Here is a 23,771-nt window from a genome sequence, read left to right as displayed (position 1 = left end):
TGGTACATTCCCTTGAGATGTATAAAAATGACGGATTAACGTTTTTTCAACAAATTTAATCTAGATTGTTTGACTCTTAGAAGTAGCCACCTCTAGCTGATATAAAGCTTTACACAATTGAGGTATTCTTTCTACAACTGCATTGAGATATTGTTCAGAAATTTCTTCCCAAAGTTGTTTCAGAAGTTCCCAATGTGCGGCACTATCCCTTTCATTCCAAGCTCAATGGAGTTTAAAGTCTGAAGACTGTGCAGGTCATTCCATTCTTTAAGACCTTCCAGCTTCTTCTTGTCTCTTCAGTTATTTCGGACTAAGTTCATGCCAAGAAGTATGCTTTGGATCATTATCTTGCCGTAATATGAACCTCTGACCAACTAGGCATGCATCAGAGGGTATTACATGCTGTCCAGTGCACTAGTGACCCAGTGCAAATAGCCAACTCTGGATCCAGCACTATGGATGCCGACTTGACTATGTACAAAAACTTGAGTGATATTCTAAAGATGTCAAATGTGTATTCATGAGTCTATAAGACCTTACTTCACTCTTCATTAGGGCCAATTCACACTTATCAAAACAGGTGGAGCTCCTCGCCGAGGAATCCCACCTGCCTCAGTGTCACACAGAGTCTCTATGGGATGGCTCGCGCACCTTCCCTTCCGTTGCTCTCCGATCAAATAATTGACAATTCTTTGAGCAGAGAGCGGAGGGAGCTGAGGTGCGGAAGCCATACCACGTTTTGGGTAGCTATCACTTCTTAGGCAAGGCTGCATATGTACACATGCCTGACCCTGTTCCTATGTAGTGTAGGATAGGGAACCAGGTTCACCACCCCCACCCCCTCAATACAGATGGAAGAAGTTCCACATGTAGAGCCGGAAAGATTGTTTTAGTTTCTTCTGTCTTCCTTGGAAACTGTAATGACTGCCACCTTGATTTTCTTGGACATTTCTCTGTAGGACAGACCTACACTTCTAAGGTTATGCTTGTCCGTCTGTCTTCTTTTCTTAATTGCCTTTTCTTGCCATTATGATAGCAATGTGCTCTGTCCTGAAGAGCAAAACTGTTGAAATCTTGTCCTAGGGGGTTGGTAATGCATTCTGTTCCAACACTGGTTATAAGGATTCAGAAGGTTTGAAATCTCCAAAAGTTGGGACGCCTGTAGGAATAGTTTGCATCCAATTTTAAACCCTTCTGTGCTGAAGAGCAGCTGTCATCAATGTATTCCGTGAAAAATGCCCTTTAGTTGAAATCAGAAATTCAGACTATTGTTATGTTTGAGGTTAAAAAATCAAATTTAGTTTTTAACTTGTTTTTGAATCTTCAAACCATTTCACAATTTTTTGCTGTTCTAGAACTAGAAAAAATAATAGGAAAATTGGAGGTGTTCTAAAATTCTTGATGGGCAGTATCAGGTAGCCATTGTAATCCTTTGCACATTTGTTACACATTTTGATTTTTGCCCAACTATCCAGTTTTTACAAAAATCTGTACCTTTCCCGTGACATACAGCCCACTTGCTTAATGGGCTGGTGTAGGGTCTTAAATCATGGCAGAAATCTACATCTGCTCCCGAGTAGGTGTAGATTTCTGCATGTGCCGTGCAGCAGGCACCTCTTAGTAAAAATGGTGGGGTGAATGTCTAATTAAAGAAGAAGCATTGTCCCATATAACTTATCGTAATTAAAATAGTTTATTTTTAATAATAATTTATGTACCATAATTTTTAAAAAATAAAATGCTCTGGTTCAGATCACAGAAAATAAGCAAACAAAATATTTTGGACTAAATCAGAGTGATTTGGTGGCTTAAAGCAGTTTTTTAAAGATGCTTTAAAAATAGAAAAACATACTTACCTGCCCCGATCTCCCAACAATGGTTTTCCAATGATGCCTGGCCCCACTGCTCTCTGCTTTCTCTGATGTGTCAATGCTACTGGACATGTCCACTCAGCCTGTTTCTGGTTGCAGTAATGACCTTCCAAGCAGGCATTTCCTGCAGAAGTGGAGAGCAGTAGGAACTAGGCACCACTGGAACAGCAGCAGCAGGGAACTAAGTGAGGTAAGTATGTTTTATTTTTTTTTATTTTTAAAGAATCCAGACTTTAAAAAATTTTTAAACTTAAGTTTTTTTGCCTATAGTAAATCATAATTTCTTGTTGATCTAGGGTGGAAGAGGGGTTAATTTCTAGTGGTCTAATGTAATAGAAAGTTCATAGGGGGTCAATCATTGAAATCAATGTGCAGAGTTCTCTTGATGATCAGCTATCAAAGGAAAAATAGGGGAGGCGGAGGAGTGCCTGGCACTGGTGTCCACTCCTGTTCCATCAAGGAGCAGTGAGTTTTTAACATTTTTATCATAAAATGTCTCAAAGAAATCAACATCATTTGCTGTAACTGTTTAAGTATATATAACAAAAAGGTAGTTCATAATAACACCTGATTTTTTTTTATTTGTAATTCTGAGTAGTTTCTCTATAAACTGTTTTATATTTCAATTGGCACTCATGTACAGTACTATGCCATGTGCACAGAAACTGTACAGCGGCATACAGATTCCATATGCCTACATATTAGGGGCTGCTCAAGAGTATCTTCCCAATCTGTAAAAAAAACAACCCTCGGTAATAGTTTTGAGCGGACCTGTCAAACTGTTCAGGTTCAATGTTCTCTGAACCTGAACTCGCGCCATTTGATTCCCCGTGGCTGCAGAAGTTGGATGCAGCTATAGGAAAACATCGATACAGCTATATCCATGTTTTCCAGGACTCCCTAGGTGTTTGATCTCTTTTTTTTTGAGCAGAGAAAAAGACCAAATATCAGCACGGAGGGAGCATGGACCGCAGTTTGAAAGGAAAGGAGACACCTAGTGGCCATATGTATAATGTTAAACATAGAAAACTTAAAGAAAAAATAGAGTATAAATTGCCTGTGAGCACAAGCCCTGTCGATTTTGCTAAAAAAAATAATAAATTCAATAGAAAATTTTTTTTAAACCAGAATTGGCACATCTGGTTATGAACAGAAAAAATGAAACCTTACTATACTGGAAAATGGTTAAAAAAAAAATAGCAATACTGATGACTATGGTGCATGGTGCTAGGTTCCTCCTTTAAAAAGGTGCCTAATAGGTAGAGGTAACAATAACTGCAGTGTCTGGCCCCCACAGGTCATGATATGAACATTACAATTTAATTAGTTTTTCGCTGTTTACTTACCAGAAGTAACTGTTCTGACACACATCCTAAAGCAGCATGCAGTTTACATAGTCCTGTAAACAGTTTAGAAGACATACTGTGTGCTATGATATAAAAGAGGATGGGTGGGATTTTCTTCCTGTGATACATCCTGTTCAAGCAATTGTTATAGACAACTGAACCCCTTCAATTTGCGTAAAGACAAAACTCTGTAGATTGGAATATAGATGTCGAAATACTGACGGTAATACTGTACATTGACATAGTGCTGACAAGAAGCATCAGACTGCATGGGCTGCTACAACTCACCTGAAAGATGGCAGGATACTGTCATAGTAATACCATGTAGCTGTGAGGTAGGAGCGACTCACATCTGTGGAGTAAAGACGCCAAGCAGCCTTAAATAAAAGAGAGAGAAATTAATGTATGGCTAACAACAGAGGCGTAACTAGAAGCGGTTGGGCCCCATAGCAAACTTTCGATTGGGCCCCCCGCCGACTGACCACTTAGGCCACTGGGTACTGCAAATGATGACAGCTCAGGGGGCCCATTGTATTGCAGGAGCAGGCCACGGGGCCCACTGATACTGATACTACTATAGTGCCTGCTATGGGGCCCACTGATGCAGCTGCTATGACGGCTACAGTAGCAGTTATCTAGCAATATATAGGGAACGCACCCATTAAAGGGGTTAATTAGGATGTAATTATTTGATTGCAGATATCCTTCTTTTATTTCATTTATAATTTTTTTTATTTTTTTTTATGTGTTTCCTTTTATATATCTGTGTTAAAAATTGTTTTGTTAAAAAACCAAATAAAAACTATCTGATTTTTTAAAAAAAGGGGGTTAATTAGCCAAAATCTTTTTCTTTCAAATAAACTGGTTTCAGAAAAATATATAGATTTGTAATTTACTTCTATTTAAAAATATCAAGTCTTCCCATACTTATCAGCTGCTGTATGTCCTGTAGGAAGTGGTGTTTTCTTTCTAGCCTGACACAGTGCTCGCTACTGCCACCTCTGTCCATGTCAGCAACTGTCCCCATAAAAAAAAACTCTTGCTCTGGACAGTTCCTGTCTCGGACAGAGGTAGCAGCAGAGAGCACTGTGTCAGACTGGAAAGAAAACACCACTTCCTGCAGGACATACAGCAGCTGATGAGTACTGGAAGACTTGAGATTTTTAAATAGAAGTAAATTACAAATATATACAGTATACCTTTCTGAAACCAGTTAATTTAAAAAGAAAAAGATTTTCACAGGCTAACCCCTTTAAGGTAAACGGTGTTGAGCACTGTTGTGACAAATTACATTCGATAATGCTGAAGCTGCATTTACTTCAATAGAAAAGTGACTTTTTGTTGTCTTGATACTGCAATACAATATGACAGAAAAAGAATCAATCACTCTCCTTATTCAGCAATTCTAATAGTCTAGGGATTTTTCCCCTAAAATGGTGAGACAGGCTTTTAAAATGAATCTGGTTCCAGAAGGCAGAAGGCGGCTTAGGCGGTCGTCTCCAGCACATTTGGCTGTGAGGGCGGTTATTTTTTGATGAAAGAATCATGAAGGAAATAGAGAGTGAAATCCGCTGATTTAGAGGCATATGCCTGAAATATAACCTCAAATAAATGTCTCATAAATCGGCGTGTAAAAAAAAGCAGACAAGGGGAATGTCTTACGAGTAAATGACCTCTTCTATATAAGTACAGCTTGCAGCATAACCAACTGGGTGTGAGTCTAGTAAACCACGGGATCCTGGGTTTTGAGAAGAGAAACAAATCTGTTTCCCACGCTGGCATTTTGAAGCTGTAGTGGCCATGAGAATAGAGCAGCTTATAGACGTTTAGAGGTTTAATATCACGCTTATCTGGCTATAGCAGGGATGGGGCAGCTTCGCTTGGGCTGTCCAGGCATGATGGGAATTGTAGTTTTGCAACAGCTGGAGGGCCGAAGGTTCTCCATCCCTGATCTATAAGATGCACTGATTTTTGGAAATTCACAATTTCCTTTTACGGAAACCGAAAAGTAACACGAATCACATTTAGTAACAATATAAGCCTTGCTTACCATTTCCAAACTCTTGACTATTGTACCGCTTGTACTGTAAGATAGCTGCTTTAAATCCAAGATCTGTCCTGATCCAATGATGCAGTCATTGTCCTAAAAAACTACTATTAAACTTGCAGCCAGCTGTCAAATTGGCGTGGCCTAGAGTGTCTGTGCCCTAGGCTTGCGACGCCTCTCCATCCCTTCTCCCCGCCCTTTTCACCATTGGGAACGCCCTCAGGATTTCTCCTATTCTTCACTTCTAAACACTGGACATGTGCTGGATAGTTAAGGCTCATGTGCAGTGTTCATACAAATGGTGATTAGGAGAAATCATGCCTGGGGCATTCCTAATGATGAAGAGGGCGAGGAGGAGGGGCGGTGAGGCGGTGCAGGCCTAGGGCACAGACACTCTAGGCCACATCAATTTGACACAGGGCTGCAAATTTAAAAGTTTTTTTTTTAGGACAATAACTGCATCACCTGCCGAAAAGACCCTGGGAGAGATTTTGGATTAATAGCAGATATTGGATGGTACAAGTGGTGGGGGTGGTGGGGGGTTTGGGGGGGGGGCAGAATGTGGGTACAGAGTTGCTTTAACTTCTAAACAAATGTGCTGCACATGAATACAGCCGCACTAAAATAGAACTGCACTTATTTAGAACAGGTTACATAAAACTAAGTGCCAATCCATCCACAAGTTTAACTAAAAATACCCCTAGTAATGACTGTGGGATTCCGTACAAATACACACGGAAGGTTTGTCGCAGAAAACTTCTCTTCTGGAATGCATGGGATTTTTATAACCCTCATTCAGATACTGTACATGGAAAGGATTTTTCATTGGATTTTCCGTAAGATGAAAGGTCAAATTGTCAACTGTTTCACCGGTTGCATCTTTATTGGACTGGTAAACAAGAAGGACTGTTGTGCTGGTCTCACACATGGAAGGTATTGTTTTTTTTTTTTTTGGAAACCTGACACTGCAGTGCCAAAATTAGAAATGGATCCAAGGAAAAGGAAGTACAAATTTTTTCCTTTCTGTTGAATCCACTTCTGGTTTTGGCACAAAAACTGCAGCGTCAGTTTTCCTTCCTTAGGCCTTTCATCCACTATTAAAGAAAGAGGCAAGATTAAGGTACGGATGTACATGTTGTTTGTAAAGGCCCTATTACACAAAACGATTATCGGCCGTTACGGGCGATAATCGTCTTGTGTAGTAGAAGGCAACGATCAGCCGACATGAATGATGTCGGATGATCGTTGCAGTCGTTTGTCTTTTAACACATTGAAAGACAAATGACTAATATAGCAGCAATATGGAGCTGTTGCTCTGCAGAATAGGAGCGGCGGTAGCAGGCTGCTGCTATCTGCTATAGGCTGCTATAGTGATCCCCTGGGCAGCCTCCCCCGCAGCTCCCCGCGGCCCCCTCTGCGCATGACGCATTACTGTTGTTATTGTGTAGTGTGTCTCTTTGGCTATATTCCCACTAGTGATGAGCGAAGATGTTCGTAAATATTCGTATGTTTGCACAAACATGATGCTAATTGTTCGTGTACGCTGATCACAAACAATTTGTTTGAAGATCGGAACGGTTATAACGTTCATTTTCGTACATTTTCAAACATGCAAATGTTTATCTCGCAATGTACGCAACTGCGTAAGTTTCCTCCTACCAATTTGAAAGAGCCAATGAACATGTGGGGAAGGAAGGGTACATCAGGTCATGTCAGTTTTTGTCAGGTTTGTGCAGCCGCTATTATTTGAACAGCGGCCGCACAGACCTGTGAGTTCACACAATGGAGAGTGCGGCTTTGGCTGCACTCCCCATTGTGTGCAATGGTGAATTGGGATGGGTGAATTGTAACAGAACGGCCAGTGTCAGTGAAGCTCATCCAGTACTGCAGTACTGGCCGGATGAACTTAATTTCTGTTGAATTGGGATGCGCCCGCATCCCAATTCAACAGAAATTAGGTGTCTTACGTAGTGTGAACCCGGCCTTTGGCTGTATCCATATTTTCCAGGACTTCCTAGGGCTGCATCCAACTTCTGCAGCTTCTGGGAATCAAATGCCATACTTTCAGGTTTGGAGAACGTTGCAGAACCCGAACAGTTTGACAGGTCCACTCAACACTACTGATGAGGACTTTGAGTAAAAAAAAAAAAAAAAAAGTTTACAATGTCTGTTGTATCATGCTGAAGGAGAATTGTCCATCCTATCTGAACCTATCCTGGTCACTGCACTCAAAGCTGCAAAATATGTAGAGGGCTTCAAACTCCTATTATTCCCCATATCAAACTGGTTTCCACTAATAGGTAAGACACTGTTTTGTGTTACTGTCAGGATACTGAGATCCCTTTCTCTTCTTGCTCTTGGGTTTGACAGTTTCCAGCCTCAGCAGAGCTCCCCCACCTCAAAGCATAACACCCTCCATACACAGACAGCTTAACTTTTATAAACCAGCTGCTGCCAGGGATAGCGGAGGGAAAAGACCTGGCCTTTTTATTTTGATAGGAAAATAAATACCTTCCATAGCAACACTCTTCTCTCCCCTAAATATTATGGCAGAGTAGAAAATAATTCTCGCATTGGTACAATGGCGGAGCAGAGTCACCGCTAATAACAAACACAAAGCAGTAAACAAATATGGAAGGAGTTTACAAACCCGACACATACCCACACCTGAACACCGGCTCACTGAGCTTTCTCCCACTTACCAATGTATTTATTTTCCCATACAAACAAACATACAAAACAAATAGGGGGTTGGGGGTGTCATAGAGGGACAGTTTAAAGGCCCTATTACACAGGCCGATCGGGAAGAGCAAGCGAGCGCTGACCTGTCAGGTCAGCACTCGCTTGCTCCTCGTTCCCCGCTCACTGCCGGCGCTATTTCACACACCAACAGTGAGTGGGGGGGAGGGGCATGGGGAGCTGTGGGAGGGGCTCTAAAGATCATCTGGGAGGTCCACAGGAGATAGTGGTGGTCCTGTTCAACGTAGTGTGGGCTAGCAGACCGTCGCTATCAATCTAGTTTTTTTCAACATGTTTACGTTAGCTGATCGTTGCCTTTTAATAGGAGCTATTACACAAAACAATTACCAGCCGTAAAGGCCGACAATCGGCCAAATACGTCTGATAATCAATTGGTGTAATAGGGCCTTAAGTATGACACCCAAATTAGAATTAATCATATTCCTCTTTTCAAGTGTTCTGATTCCCTGGAGAAGACAGGAATAAAGCTCTGGACTCTCTCAGACCAGACTTTTCTGTGGAATAAGAATGTCTAAATGTATTCACGAGAATGTTGCATGTGAATGTTTCAAGAACTATGAATTCTTCTACCATTATTTATTATTATACTGATTGAGGCCATGTTCACACTATGTATGAATATCGGCCGTTGTTTGTTCTCCAGTGTTTGCAGTGTCAAACAACGGCTGATGTGTGTGACACTATAGTACAGGCCGCATAAACATCACTTTATTTGAATTAAAATGTGGGCACATTTGGGTGTTCCCGCACTCCAATGAGCCATAGAGGACAATGTAAAGTGCGGCCTGGAGCCATACTTTACATTGTGTGCACAGTCTATTTTGTGTGGCCTCTATTCATGGCCGTGATTCCATACAAACTAGTGCCGCAGTGTCATTAAACTACGACTATTGTTTAATGAAAAATACCCTGTGTGAACTTGGCCTGACACTGCATGAAAATGACGGAATCCAACAATCTTCTTCTGATTCTGTAACATCTGATACCTGTATAAGATTGGCTGCTGGAGTCCGACGTTTCTCAAAATGTTTCTGTCTGTGTTGTTCTTGAACTTTCAAAGCAAAACCAGAACCCAGAATGCCCTGTTATAAAAAAAAAATACAATGTATAATGCAAAAATACAATATATAATGTAGTTTACTACTCATCTAAAAAGTAGATACTGTCTGTTTACATTAATTCTAGGAACTTACCGCAGGAAGTGCAAAAAAAGAGATGCCAAGAAGAGCAAACCCTGCTGCCAGGACTCTGCCAAGCCAAGTACGAGGTGTCTTATCCCCATAACCAATGGTAGTAAGTGTAATCTGTTAAAACATGGATAAAGCAATGCTGTATATGTGATTAGAGAAGATTTATAAAAAAAAAAAACAAAGAAACGCAAATAATCTCAAAACCTAGAGATGAGTGTACCTCACATATGCTCGGGTTTGCCCAAACCTGAACTTTCTGCATTTTATTCCTGGTGGCTGAAGAAGTTGGATGCAGCTCTAGAAGGCCTGGAAAATCCATCCATTTCTGCAGCCACCGGTAATCGAATGCTGGGAGTTTGGGTTTGGACGAATCCAAGCGTACCAGAGGTTCGCTCATCTCTAATGGTCACTTACAGGCTATGTTCACACTACATTATAAAAACAGAAAAGGCCTCCATCCTTTTCTATTTAAAAAGACGTCTGTTATTGCTGCAATGTATTGACCTCAAAGGAATGTATTGAAGTCAATGGAATTGTCTGAGCGGACGTCAAAATAATGATTATGACAATTATTTTCGTACGTCTATTGGAAGCACCGGAAGTTATTTTTTTAGCTGTTCACACACAGTCTTCTTTTTTTTTCACTGTCCTTTCATTGTTTTTATTACAGCAGCTCTCATTGCACTGACAGGCGTCCGAACAACAAAAAGATAATCGTACCATTCCCGTTTTGAGAATCTTCTGCATTGGAGGATCTCCAATTCCAATTTGAAAGACTTAAAGAGTTTAGATTTTGATACATAAAAATGGATTGTCATTAGAATTCCTCATGATCAGCTTGGGGACCTACAGCATGAAATGTGTTTGAACATAACATTGACAGCATTATGTGCGTCTATTACAGTGATGGGCAACCTTTTCAGCTTGGTGTGTCAGCATTCGGCAAAAAAACGAGTATAACTCAAATGGTGTGTCACTTCGAGAAAAAACACCATAATTTTGCGTTATTTGTAGTTTAAATAACAAAAATACGTAATTGTACGTAATACTGTACTTAATAAACCAAAAATAATTATTGTGAGAAGTAAAGTAAAAACCACACACACACAACCCCCATCCCTCCCCATAAACCACCCCACCTGACCCCCATCCCTCCCCCTACACTACCCTACCTGACTGTTACACACACACACACACACACACACACAACCCCACCTGACCCCCATCCCTCCCCATACACTACCCTACCTGACCCTTTCACACACACAGTACCCAACCTGACCCCCATCCCTCCCCATACACTACCCAACCTGACCCCCATCCCTCCCCATAAACTACTCTACCTGACCCCCATCCTTCTACTTACACTACCCTACCTGACCTTTCCACACACACACTACCCCACCTGACCCCCATCCCTTCCCATACATTGCCCTACCTGACCCTTCCACACACACTACCCCACCTGACCCCTATCCCTCCCCATAAACTACTCTACCTGACCCCCATCCTTCTCCTTACACTACCCTACCTGACCTTTCCACACACACCCACTACCCCACCTGACCCCCATCCCTCCCTATACACTACCCTACCTGACCCCCATCCCTCCCCATACACTACCCTACCTGACCCTTCCACACACACACTACCCCACCTGACCCCCATCCCTCCCCATACACTACCCAACCTGACCCTTCCACATACATTACCCCACCTGACCCCGCTGGAGGCAGGAGCAAGACGGGGCTGGATCGCGGCACCGCTGTGGCCGGCCATACGCAGCTACTGTGCTGGGTGACGTCACAGTAGCTGCGTCCAGGCGGTACGTGGGGCGGGGAATACATGGGGTCAAGCCACACTGTAAGGCTGCTGGGCTGTCTTGGAGCTGGCATGCAGCATGGCAGCCGCGTGTCAGTGACTATGGCTACGCGTGTCAGTGCTGACACGTGTGTCATAGGTTCGCCATCACGGGTCTATTGTGACCGCAATAACACAGGTCTACACACCAGAACTAACAAGATCATACTTATCTATGGTTCAGGACTTGCAACCATAATTTGGATACAAAAATGAGCCCAATGAGTATTACAGGACCCGAATTCTTCTATAACAGATGTGTTCTGCCAGTAATTTCTTGTGACAGCATTTTAAGAGCATGTCCTATAAGCAGCTCTGCACCTGCACTTCATCTGGGGCAGACAGGTCTGTTCCATTCAGCCTAACAAGCATATCTACGATTGAAAATTTAGGGCCATGTTTCAGCCATTCTGAAAGCATAAACTAATTCCTATGGCCTAGTATTGTTCATCTGATATTTTATTGTTTTCTATCATAGTTTGGCCGGATTTGACAATAATTTTATTCACGTGTCAGTTTACTATTTTAAGGATGAAATAAAAAGTTATTTATTGCTGCAGTGAAAATTTGGAATATTTAAAGTACTGAGCTACAAGGCTTGCGGTTTTCAAAAAAACTTTTGACATGCTATAGAGAAATGCTTTAAAAAAAAAATAAAATAAAAAAATAAATAAATCAGTGGCCCGGACTGCTATAAGCTTTTTGCTTTTTTTAAACTTTGGTTTGAGGCTGGTGGGTTTGAGCTGCAAGTCAATGGCTTTTTATGAAATGCCATGCTTGGCGGGTTTTTTTTTCTTAGCGTTTTTCTCTCCTCTCTGTGGTAGTTTTTTTCCAAAACACAACATCTTGAGGGTTTCATGTTTTTTTTCTGCAAACTGTGGCTTTTCTCTCCCATAGAGTTCAATGGAATCTCTTCTGTTCGTCTCAAAAACACCAAAGGCAAAAAAACATTTACACCTAAGGTCAAACGCCAGAAAAATAATATTTGGCAGTTTTTCTGGCTTTTTTTGGAGGCCATAAAAACACAAAAAAATTTGTCTGGGAGCACCTTAATAAAGGTTTGTGGTGCGAGGGTTACTAAAGAGGATTTTTACCTGTGAGAATATTTCTTTTTTCTGAAGCCGCAAATATACTTTAATTTCCATCAAATTATATTGCATACAAAACATTATATTATTCTACATATCAGTTTATGAAAAAAGTAATTCTAGAATACTCACAGTCCCCCACCAAAGGGAGTCAGCATAGGTTGAAAATTCAGTATTTGCATCTTTCTCCGCCAGGTACACCAGGAAGGAGGCAAAAATTAGCACCAGAAAACCAATGTACCATGCAGTGATCAGCTCCTGCAGTACAGGGGAAGCGTAAAAGAAAAAGGTTTATAGATGTTTCAGAAACTTAAAGAAATTTAACAGAAAGTCAACACGCAAACAAAAAGAAACCACATATTTTGCATTTTCTAACCCCTTAAAGGGAAACCACACATACAAATCGTCCATATGAACTTGCTGATATCTCCCTGTAGCTGCTCCCCTTTCTGGCTCCGCTTTTGTTATAGTAATGTCCCGCCATTTTCAAGGAATTTAATCCGATTAAAATATATAAATGAGCTCTAAGGCCCCCCAGAGCACTGCTCTATCTGCCCGCTGCCTCCTATCTTCAAACCTACTTATGCATATTCAGGTATGCATAAGCTGATTCATCTAACCCGCTGATAGTTTCCCTTTAAACATCCATTTTTTTGATTGCTTCAATATGACGTTGCAATACTTCATCATATATCTATTGTTTATGCTGTTAACTGTGATATTCTTTATCTCTATGTTATTTTCTATATACCAGTCTCTTACCTTACTGTGAGCATACACCACTGAGCCTAGCAATTTCCAGGTACCGCCCCTTCGGTCCATGCGCACCATGCGCAAGATCTGTAGAAATCTCATGCTGCGCAGAGCTGAAGTTGCAAAGATGTTACCTTGTGTCCCGGCTGCAATCACTGCCAGTGATGCTATTAAGACTATGAAATCTACAGGTTAGGAAGAAGAATGGATAAAGAATCAGTTAAATGATCCTACATCACTAGAGAGACACATTAGCAGGTTCCTACAGAAATTTTTTTTTTTACTTTTACAGTACTGACTGATTATAGAGTCTTGCACCCAATTTACCATGACTATCCAGAGAAAGAAATAAAAACCATCCCTTTTTTATTTTGTAGGAAATACAAGTAAATCAGATGTTTCATGAATCAAAGCTGCTGAATGTTGCAACTTTAGTTTGGATGTTAAAATGCACCTGAATTACAGTGTTTTACAATAGGCCTGGACAGTAAAAGAAAATCACAGTAAATTGGGATCACTGTGTAAGGGCCCTATTACATGGGTGACTATACCCAATCAGGCAGAATCGGGTGATATTGCACTGTGTAATAAAGACCACGATTAGCCGTGGAGCTGATCATTGGCTGATCGTTGTCTTTCTGCATTTTATGAAATCATTGGCCGCTGATAGCGCATCGCTATGTGTAATAGGAGGTGTGAGTTAAAGCATATAGAAAATAATAAAGATATATACTTACCTGTTCACATTCCCCAGTGTCCTCCTGTCTGCTCCCTGCTGACAGGAGTTGTCGCTGAAGCTACTATACTCGTCTCTAAAGTGATAGGCCACTCAGCCAATTACTGGCCATGGGACTGTATTGTTTCAGTTAGTGATTGGCTGAGTGATCAATCACTTTAAGGCTGGGTTCACACACAGTATATTTCAGGCAGTATTTGGTCCTCATGTCAGGTCCTCATTGCAACCAAAACCAGGAGTGGATTAAAAACACAGAAAGGCTCTGTTCACACAATGTTGAAATTGAGTGGATGGCCGCCATATAACAGTAAATAACGGCCATTATTTCATTACAACAGCCGTTGTTTTAAAATAACAGCAAATATTTGCTATTAAATGTTTTCAATCCACTCCTGGTTTTGGTTGCTATGAGGACCTGACATGAGGACCAAATACAGCCTGAACTATACTGTGTGTGAACCCAGTAAAGATGGTTGTAGAAGCTTCAGCGGTGGCTCCAGTGAGTGGGGAACAGGCTGGAGCACACCGGGGAACATGGACAGGTAAGTACTTTATTTACTATTTTAAGCAAAGGCTGCACAGACATTATTTAGCCCCAAAACAAAGGCTCTCACACAAAGATTGCCGCGTCTTATCGCATTGCGGGATCTGCGGAGCAAACTAAAGCATCATACAATATATTGTTAAGTAGAAATGTACTGAAAAGGTCTATAAAGAGAAACAAACCAACAGAAGCCATGCCCTGTATCACATATTGGGGTGGGTTCACATCTCCGCTGAGGATCTCTATTTGTCTGGTGCCTTCAGGCACCAAAAAGAAACAAAAATAAATGTGTATCATTTATTTCTGTGGGACACAGAAGGTCTTAGTCTGTTCGGCTCTGTTGCATTTATGGTCTATTTATTGAACAGAGGAAAAAGTCATACATGTACTAATTTTCCCGGTTCAAAGGATGGATCGCGAACGGACGTTAAGACATAACTAGAGATGAGCGAACTTTTTTAATGTAAACCAGCCAAACTGAACTTTAAACAATAAAACAGCTAAATGATTCAAGTGTTTTGTTGTTTTACTTCAGTCTGCCAATGTATACTTACCAGTCCGCGCTCCCCCTATGTCTGGTCCCTGCAGAATCCCGTTTAGCAAATTGCTGACTAAGATGGGACAGTGCTATGGACACTGATTGGCTGAGCGGGCTGTAACTCTAGAGACAACAGTGACAGCCTGCTCAACCAGTCACTGGCCACGGTGCTGTCTCATCCCAGTCAGCCAGTGATTGGCCGAGTGTGCTGTTGTCACAATCACTGGCCACGGTGCTGTCCCATCTCAGTGATTGGCTGGACAAGCAGCTGAAGACACCGGGGACCCAAGGGAGAACAGCGGTGGAGCGTGAACAGGTGATAAAATTTTCTTCATTCTGTGTTTTAGATGAGCATCCGCCATCATCAGAACTTTTTGCAAAGCTCGGAACGAATCTGGGTTCAGGAGGCTCAGTTCGCTCATCTCTAAGTAAACGGATAATACATCTGTTTGTATGAATTTATCATTCATTTAATGATAATGACATGGACCTGCAATGAACGGTGCTAAAATACAGATGTGAACAAGTCCTTAGATGCACTGGCTCAGCTGGTTGCCTATTATTTTAACATTTTGGGCCTAGGTTCTAACCTAGATTATTGGCTCAGGCGGCCATAGTGTGTTCATGCTCTCAGAGTTCATGTGAGTTGAAGTAAATAATACTAGTAAGAGAGAGCACCTGAAATTTTCTGGCTTTATTTCACACTCTACTAGCTGCAAAGAGTAGTGATATTGTACTGTACATTTTTCTTCCTGCATTACTGGGGTCCTGTGGTTTCACTTACTAATGCTTGTAGATATATAGCGTTGTAGGCAGCACAGACGACTGGTATTGCTGTTACTCATACTAACCAGATCGGAAACCTCAGAAGCAATACACAGGCAGGCACCCAAATCCCACATCAAATGGTACAGTTCATAAGATTGGCACCTGAACAGTACACTTTACCTTCATGCATCATGTATGAAAATATGAAGTGTATCTTTTCATTAAATATACATGTCCGCGCCAACACCTGCAGATTAAAATAGGTCACACACAAGTTTAAAATACTCTATTCCCAGACGGCTTCTCTGCAGATTTGCTGCATTAGCCACATGCCGGAGCTGGTCACAAACTTACAGGGGATACGGAGGGAGAATTTATCAACTCTTGCATGCCAGTATTCTGGCGTAGAAAAGACACAAATTTAGGTGCAAACCCCTTATTGCTCAAAATCTATGACTTTACTTTGTTTTGATCAAAAATATGTTAGCGTTCCTCAGAAAAAATGCACCTTATTTACAACCATTTACTGGGGTAAACATTGATAAGTTTCCCATTGTGTTTGCTTGTACTCATATCCAGCAAATGAATTGTCATTGTACGTACCAGATCAAAGGATAGGCTATGTCTATCTATGTCTATGTCTTTTCATGTCGTTATTTCATAATGATGGACGTAATTTGTACAGTAACAGCTTTTATTATAAAATTTCTGCTGTGATTGTGGGAAGCCCTAACTTTTTTTATTTATTTTTTTCCACTTTTTAAATCCCCCTAGGGGACTACTACATGCAATCATTAGATTGCGTACACTGGTCAATGCTATGCTATTGCATTGCATTGATCAGTGTTATCGGCGATCTTCATATAGAGCAGGGGTGGGGAACCTCCGGCCCGCGGGCCGCATCAGGCCCCTGACACCTCCGGATGTGGCCCGCGGCTCCCCTGTGACATGCGCCGCTCTGGAGGAGAAGGAGCCGACACACAGGGCATCCTCCTGTGTCTGTGACAGCTGCCAGGAGGATGCTGTGAGTGCCGGCTCCTTCCCCTCAGAGCGGTGCACATCTTCTGACTCCTGCCCTCCTGTGACGTGCGCCGCGCTGGTGAGGCAGGAGCTGGCACAGACACAGGAAGATGTGTTGTATGCCGGCTCCTGCCTCACCAGCGCGGCGCAGAGCGGCGCACGTCTTCTGACTCCTGCGGGCCGCGCGCGATGACGTCATTTCATCGCGCGCCGCCTGCAGGAGAAGACCGGCATGGAAGAGAGGAGGGAGAAGAGGACCTGGACAGCGTGGGAGCGGAGGAAAGGTGAGTGGGATGTTTATTTTTTTCATTTGGGGCAGACACTGGGGGTTAACTAGGCCACCAGGGACATGACTGGGGGGGGGGGGGGTTAACTAGGCTACCAGGGACATGATTGGGGGGGGGGGGTTAACTAGGCTACCAGGGACATGATTGGGGGGGGGGGGGTTAACTAGGCTACCAGGGACATGACTGGGGGGGGGGGGTTAACTAGGCCACAAGGGACATGACTAGGGGGTTAACTAGGCCACCAGGGACATGACTGGGGGGTTAACTAGACTACCAGGGACATGACTGGGGGGTTAACTAGGCTACCAGGGACATGACTGGGGGGTTAACTAGGCCACAAGGGACATGACTGGGGGGTTAACTAGGCCACCAGGGACATGACTGGGGGGTTAACTAGGCCACCAGGGACATGACTGGGGGGTTAACTAGACTACCAGGGACATGACTGGGGGGTTAACTAGGCTACCAGGGACATGACTGGGGGGGTTACTAGGCCACCAGGGACATGACTGAGGAGTTAACTAGGCCACCAGGGACATGACTGAGGGGTTAACTAGGCCACCAGGGACATGACTGAGGGGTTAACTAGGCTACCAGGGACATGACTGGGGGGGTTAACTAGGCCACCAGGGACATGACTGAGGAGTTAACTAGGCTACCAGGGACATGACTGGGGGGGTTAACTAGGCCACCAGGGACATGACTGAGGAGTTAACTAGGACACCAGGGACATGACTGAGGAGTTAACTAGGCTACCAGGGACATGACTGAGGGGTTAACTAGGCCACCAGGGACATGACTGAGGAGTTAACTAGGCTACCAGGGACATGACTGGGGGGGGTTAACTAGGCTACCAGGGACATGACTGGGGGGGTTAACTAGGCCACAAGGGACATCACTAAGGATTCAAATCAGGTACAAGGGGCATCACAGAGGGTTAACTACAATAGCAGGGGCATTAGGGGAACAATACTACTAACTGCCGCGCACGGTATAACATTGAGTGCGGCCCTCGAATGATTTTATTAAGGCCCGACCGGCCCTCGACATGGAAAAGGTTCCCCACCCCTGATATAGAGCCTGCCAGACTCTATGGGAGGCATTTATTAAGTCCGGCGTTTTTTACGCCGGACGTAAAAATGCCCCCGCAGCTCCGGCGCTACGGAGATTTATGTAGAGGCGGACTGCCTCTACATAAATCCCGTGCGCGACGTTGCGCACCGCCGAAAACCTACGCCAGCTGAGGACTGGAGTAGGTTTTCGGCGTACATTTTGGCGGAACGGATGATAAATCGCGCGGACTCTGAGTCCGCGCCCTCCGTTCCGCCCACTCTCCGCCCCTTTTCCGCCCCCTTTCCGCCCCCTGGCGTACTCGGCGGAAAGTGCCGATTTGCGAATATTTTATTCGCAAATCCGCCATTTTTGCTTAAAAAAAGACGCAAATCGGCACTTTCCGCCGAAAATCAGCCAGTCGCCGGATGATACATGTGGCCCTATGTGAAAATTGTGAACTGACAGCACAGAGGTAAGTGTTACTCCTCCGGCAGTCAGAGAAACTGAAGGAAACACACACATTCAGCTTCTGTTTCTGTAAAGTAAATGCAGCAATTGCGGCACTGAAGGGGTTAATGGCAGGCAGCCGCATGATCACACCAGGCCGTCATAAATGGTGAGGACCCAGCTGCTAATAGAAGCCGGTCCTCACCTTCTATGAAGTGAGCTAAGCCCCTACCGATAATGGTGTAACTGTACACCATGCGTCATTAAGACACAGACTTCCATGGCATACATTTACGTCCACTGATGTTAAGGGGTTAAGAGTTAATACGTTCTGTATAATTTTTCTGTACATTACATGAAGACATTTAATATAACGATACCACACGCTTTAATAGGTTACAACAGTCAATGACCGCTGTCTGATATAGACAGATGTACTAGACGTAACAGCGGCATGTAGTGATCATGTGCGCCGTAGAGATAAATATAGAATAATAAATAGAATTTCCTGCATAGGTCTTACGGTAAGGTGTGTGTACACTATTTATCAAAGCCATAAAATTGTAGAATGCAGCAAGTTAAGTCTATTCATCCCATACAAATATTGATTATTCCGTAGGAGAGGATGGAGTCAATGAATGTGAAAATATTTCAGATGCTCAGTTCACCAAGCAGCGTACCATACCAGATGCAATAAACTAAAAATGCTGCTTTCAGCATATTTACTGTGTTGTGTGAGATCAGGTGAATAGCCCTTTGGGGACAAAGGATCCCTATTTCATCTTACATGTCACTTCTGAGTTAACAGTGCTAAACACAGTGCACCTTCTTGAGCTCAGAATGGTTTTTTTTTTATTGATTGTGCAATTCAGTTAAAGAAAAATAAATAGATAAAAAAAAAACATATATACAAATTCATAGATTTTTTTGTATTTGGAATAAATGGAGCACATGGGAGCTTACTTACTACTGACAAAATCTGCAAACAGTAGTGACTTGATGTCTAACAGATAGAACGTAACTCATCTTGACCATCATGGAAAATGCCCCCTTGGCCAATCACTTGCTGAGGTCAGTGATTGGCTGAGCTGGCACGACCTATGTGTCAAGGCAGGACCAGGAACTGAAGATCATCAGGGACCTGGTGAATTTTAGAACGACAGTGGCAGAGAGGTAATGATAAGTAATTTGGCCAATGAATAGGAAAGCACTGCAAGGAATATAAAAGATTAAGGAATTTGAGAAAACTGAATGATATGTGTCATGATCCAGCTGTTAAGCTCGGCTCCCGGCACTACCAGAGCATGCCGCTGGCCTCCTGTAAGGGCCTACGGCATCCCCGGCATCCGGCTGGTTGCGGGGAGCCCGGTGACAGTGCTCCCGACAACCAGTTTGGCCAGTTGCTAGGGGTGCGTGGGCAAAGAGTCCTTAGCTATTGCCATGGCCAGGGCCTTACTGCCCTTAGCCAATCGGCTCAGGTGTTAACCACTGTGACGTGCTGACTGGCAGCTGGCACCATCAGTCTGCTCTGTAATATGCTGGGGGGGGGGGGGGGGGCTGGGGTCTCTGCCCCAATCATACCTGGGGCTGGGACTCTAGCCTCCATAAAACTACTTTCCTCATCATCCTCTTTGCCTCTGATAGAGCCTGTTTAGAGCGTGATTAAGCTAGCGTTGTATCCTGATTGTGTAGTCCCTGGTATCCTGATTTTGGGTGGACTTTCTGACTATTCCCCCTGAGTTCCGATTCTGTACTGAGACCTATAGTTACCAACCCAGCTAGTTGACCCTGCGATTATTGTGTTTGTGTTGTCATGTCTTTGTGTTTCACTTATATCAGCCCAGCAACCAGTCTTCAGGTTGGGGTCGGCCTGCTAAGGAGCCGATCACTCCAAGAGGCTTCACTTGTCCTGTGTCCCTGTGTCCCAGCCTGACAATATGTTAGTGGAAGATCTAACTGGCTGCGATCCAGCTCTCTCGGAGACAGGCATCAGACACAGCGAACAGAATTTTCAGAATATTTACTGGTGTGACAGAGGTTAAGGACACTGCCTTATGGTACTGTGTTCTCATAGTAAAAAGACACTGTGATGCTTATTGTTTAAAATTTGCTGAACAGCCTTTTTCTCTTTACAAAGTCCATCTATTAGCCATGACAATGCTGGCTCTGCAATATCTTCCATTAACCCACCTCTCCATATTCTCCAATGCTACTACAATGGGAGACAAAACCCCAATCTGCAGCTGTTCTGCTGACGGGGAGGATGTGGAGAGGGAAAAGGCTTTGTCCCTTAGGAATTATAACATCTGGAGAATTATACAAAAAGGAGAATCGAAATACAGAGCAAAGGTGCAGTCCGGAAAATTCTGGGAGACAAGTACATAGAGAAATCAAAAGTGTAAAATACTAAGAAAGACTGGCCAGTGTCATATAACATAGACTGCAGGAAGAAGAGGGAAAAGTGGATCTTACCGATAACACAGAAAGGTTTCCTTGCAAATCTCAGACGTCCCTTCCATCCTCTGTAGCGACAGCAACACCCGGCAGACCAAATGCGGATCACATACTCCATCCCAAACACTACAATCATCACAAATTCCTAAAACAAAAAAACAACATGTCAATGTAAAATAATACTACTATAAATGTAATAGCTTGCAAGTGAAAAAATGTGGCTTTAGAGAAAGGATAAATGACTAGTAGAGATGAGCAAATCTCAAGCGTGCTCGGGTTCATGCAGTCCCGAGCGTGCAGCGTTTCATTGGCTGCAGAATGCATCCCTAGGAAGTCTATGGCATGTTTGAGACTGGCTCATCTCTACTGACTAGTCAATGAGTATCCAGACTGAGGGTAGCTTCACACATACGTATGGCAGTGGATTTGATGGTGCAGCAGATCCGGTCTAAATAACTGAACACAGCTCCAAATCTGCTGCAGATGTGCTGCAAATTCCATGGGAAAAATAAATCATGCAGAGGGTAGGGGAACATAACAAACAACCTATACTTACTTGTCCCCGTGCCTTTGCAGCGCAGCATTCTGCTCCTGGATACCTTACAGGATTATCCATCTCTCCTCCCTGCTACATCACAACCTGGCTGATGGATGCTCAGCCAATCAGTGACCGGGATGGGACACCACTGAAGTCACTGACTGGCTGAGTAGGCTATTTCCCACCCTTTCCTGTTGGGTCATAAAATAGTAAGAAATAGAAAGATGACATTGGAATCGGGAAGCTTCTTGATGCAAGGGCACGGGAATCGGTAACTATAGGTTTTTTTGTTATGTTTCCCCCATCTACTCTAAGATGTGTAATTATTAGAGATGAGCGAACAGGGTTCGGGTTCGAGTCCATCGGCATTTGATTAGCTGGGGCTGCTGAACTTGGATAAATCTCTAAGGTTGTCTGGAAAACATGGATACAGCCAATGACTATATCCATGTTTTCCACATAGCCTTAGGGCTTTATCCAACTTCAGCAGCCACCGCTAATCAAATGCCGAAATTTCGGGTTCGGATGGACTCAAGGTCGAGGTTCGCTCATCTCTAGTAATTATTAATTTGGCCAGACGTCCAGCAGGGGGTGGGAAAAATGGGGGGAACATAATACGTCACGACCCAGCTGACAAATGCTCCGCTCAGCCAGTCAGTACCTGGGGCAGGACACCACTGTAGTCACACATTGGATGAGTGGGCTGAACTTTCTTTATTATGTTCCCCCCACCCCCTGCCCAAAATGATTCCCCCAAGCCCCCCTCCCACTGGACTTCTTCTTTAAGGGCTGTATTACGGATCCATTGATTGTTCGCGTGGCACGGCTGCACAATTAATGGAACCATGTGAAGGTTTAGTAAACTAGAGCTGATCCGTGTAATTGGCATTCCTCATCGGAATCCCTCTGCCCATGTAAAAGGGCCTGGGCCCCACCAGTGCACACCCATTCTGGATCTATGTAGAGGTGCGTGCCTCCTTGATTTCAGAAAAAGGGTTATATCATTTTAGGAGACCATGAGAAGATAGGCAACTTGAAGACACCCACACTTATCGACAGTGGGTAACAAAGCCACTGGATTCTGTTGGCAACTGATATAAGTCACCAAGAAGTTTAATAACACATATGTTACAATATTTCTGTGTAAGTGGCAACTATTTTTTTTTTTGTTTTGAGTTTGGGATAAAGTAAGTATAAAAGGCATCTTATTAATGACAGAGGCAAAGGTGTCCTACTTCACATGTGTGTGGTGGGCTGTGATGTTGTGGAACTCTCGGCTACGCTACCTTCATCTCCTTCGGGATCTCTTCCTCTATGTCAGCCCTAATGAAAGAAATACAATCTCTGGTGAAAACTAGAGCTTCCCCTGTGAACTGTTCCCTGCGCTCCTTCATACTGATGCCTTTTGTCCCTCTGATCTAGTGATCACTTTCCATGAAAGATGTCATGTGGCTGTCACAGAGGGAAGCTTGGGCCTTTTGTAGATTGAAATAAAAGTGTGAATGCTATAATAACCTGTCACCAACAAACGGCTACAAAAAATCCAATGAAACATAAAATATTTACACTATTAGACAATGTACAATGTATTTGGCAATTTACTATTATACTATGAGGTTCAGCACCAGTTGTCATATTTGTAAGAATGGCATGAGTCAAATATTCCAGTACCTATCAGCTGCTGTATGTCCTACAGGAAGTGGTGTATTCTATTCAGTCTGACACAGTGCTCTCTGCTGCCACCTCTGTTCAGATCAGTAGCAAATCTCTCTACCTCCTGACAAAGACAAAGGTGGCAGCAGAGAGCACTGTGTCAGACTCGAAAGGATACATCCCTTCCTGCAGGACATACAGCAGCTGATAAGTACCAGAAAACTTGAGATTTTTAAAAAGAAGTCAATTATAAATCTACATAACAGAGCTTCCCTTTAATTGGAGATAACTATGAATTCCTTTCAGATACATCAAGTTGACTTGGCATAGCAGAGTTAAAGGGGTTATCCAGTGAAAATATTTTTCTTTTAAATCAACTGGTTTCAGAAAGTTATGTAGATTTGTAATTTACTTCTATTTAAAAATCTCAAGTCTTCCATTACTTATCAGCTGCTGTACAGTATGTCCTGCAGGAAGTGGTTTATTCATTCCAGTCTGACACAGTGCTCTCTGCTGCCACCTCTGTTCGAGACAGGAACTGTTCAGAGCAGCAGCAACTCTCCATAGAAGACCTCTTCTGCTTATCTATTATCTCTTTTACTTGTCGTAGAGGTGGTACACCTAATGTAATTCTACCATGCTGAATGTATGTTCCCACAATTTTATACAAACATGTTTACTTTACTGTTGGCGCATTAATCAGTGCTTATAGACTTTGGGGGACATTTATTAAGTCCGACGTTTTTTACACCGGACTTAAAAATGTCCTCGCATCTCCGGCGCTACAGGGATTTATGTAGAGGCGGACTGCCTCTACA

At 43.1% G+C, this 23,771-nt stretch overlaps 1 protein-coding gene across 5 annotated transcripts in view; it reads right to left on the bottom strand.

Moving 5' to 3' along the window:
- Positions 1–23,771, bottom strand: part of KCNQ4 (potassium voltage-gated channel subfamily Q member 4) — a 133,709-nt gene that overhangs the window by 20,407 nt on the left and 89,531 nt on the right. For all 5 annotated transcript variants that reach the window (XM_069971310.1, XM_069971311.1, XM_069971312.1 and 2 more), the window contains exons 3-8: positions 20,781–20,907; positions 12,925–13,100; positions 12,295–12,420; positions 9,218–9,328; positions 9,011–9,106; positions 3,506–3,594 (exon numbers count right to left, since the gene is read on the bottom strand). In XM_069971310.1, coding sequence (XP_069827411.1) covers positions 3,506–3,594; positions 9,011–9,106; positions 9,218–9,328; positions 12,295–12,420; positions 12,925–13,100; positions 20,781–20,907 — 725 coding nt within the window. The remainder of the gene's footprint in view (positions 1–3,505; positions 3,595–9,010; positions 9,107–9,217; positions 9,329–12,294; positions 12,421–12,924; positions 13,101–20,780; positions 20,908–23,771) is intronic.

The sequence above is a fragment of the Dendropsophus ebraccatus genome, chromosome 5 (genome assembly GCF_027789765.1).
Source record: "Dendropsophus ebraccatus isolate aDenEbr1 chromosome 5, aDenEbr1.pat, whole genome shotgun sequence".
Lineage (NCBI taxonomy): Eukaryota > Metazoa > Chordata > Amphibia > Anura > Hylidae > Dendropsophus > Dendropsophus ebraccatus.
The sequence above is the reverse complement of the archived record's forward strand: the minus strand, read 5'-3'. Positions and strand labels throughout refer to the sequence as shown.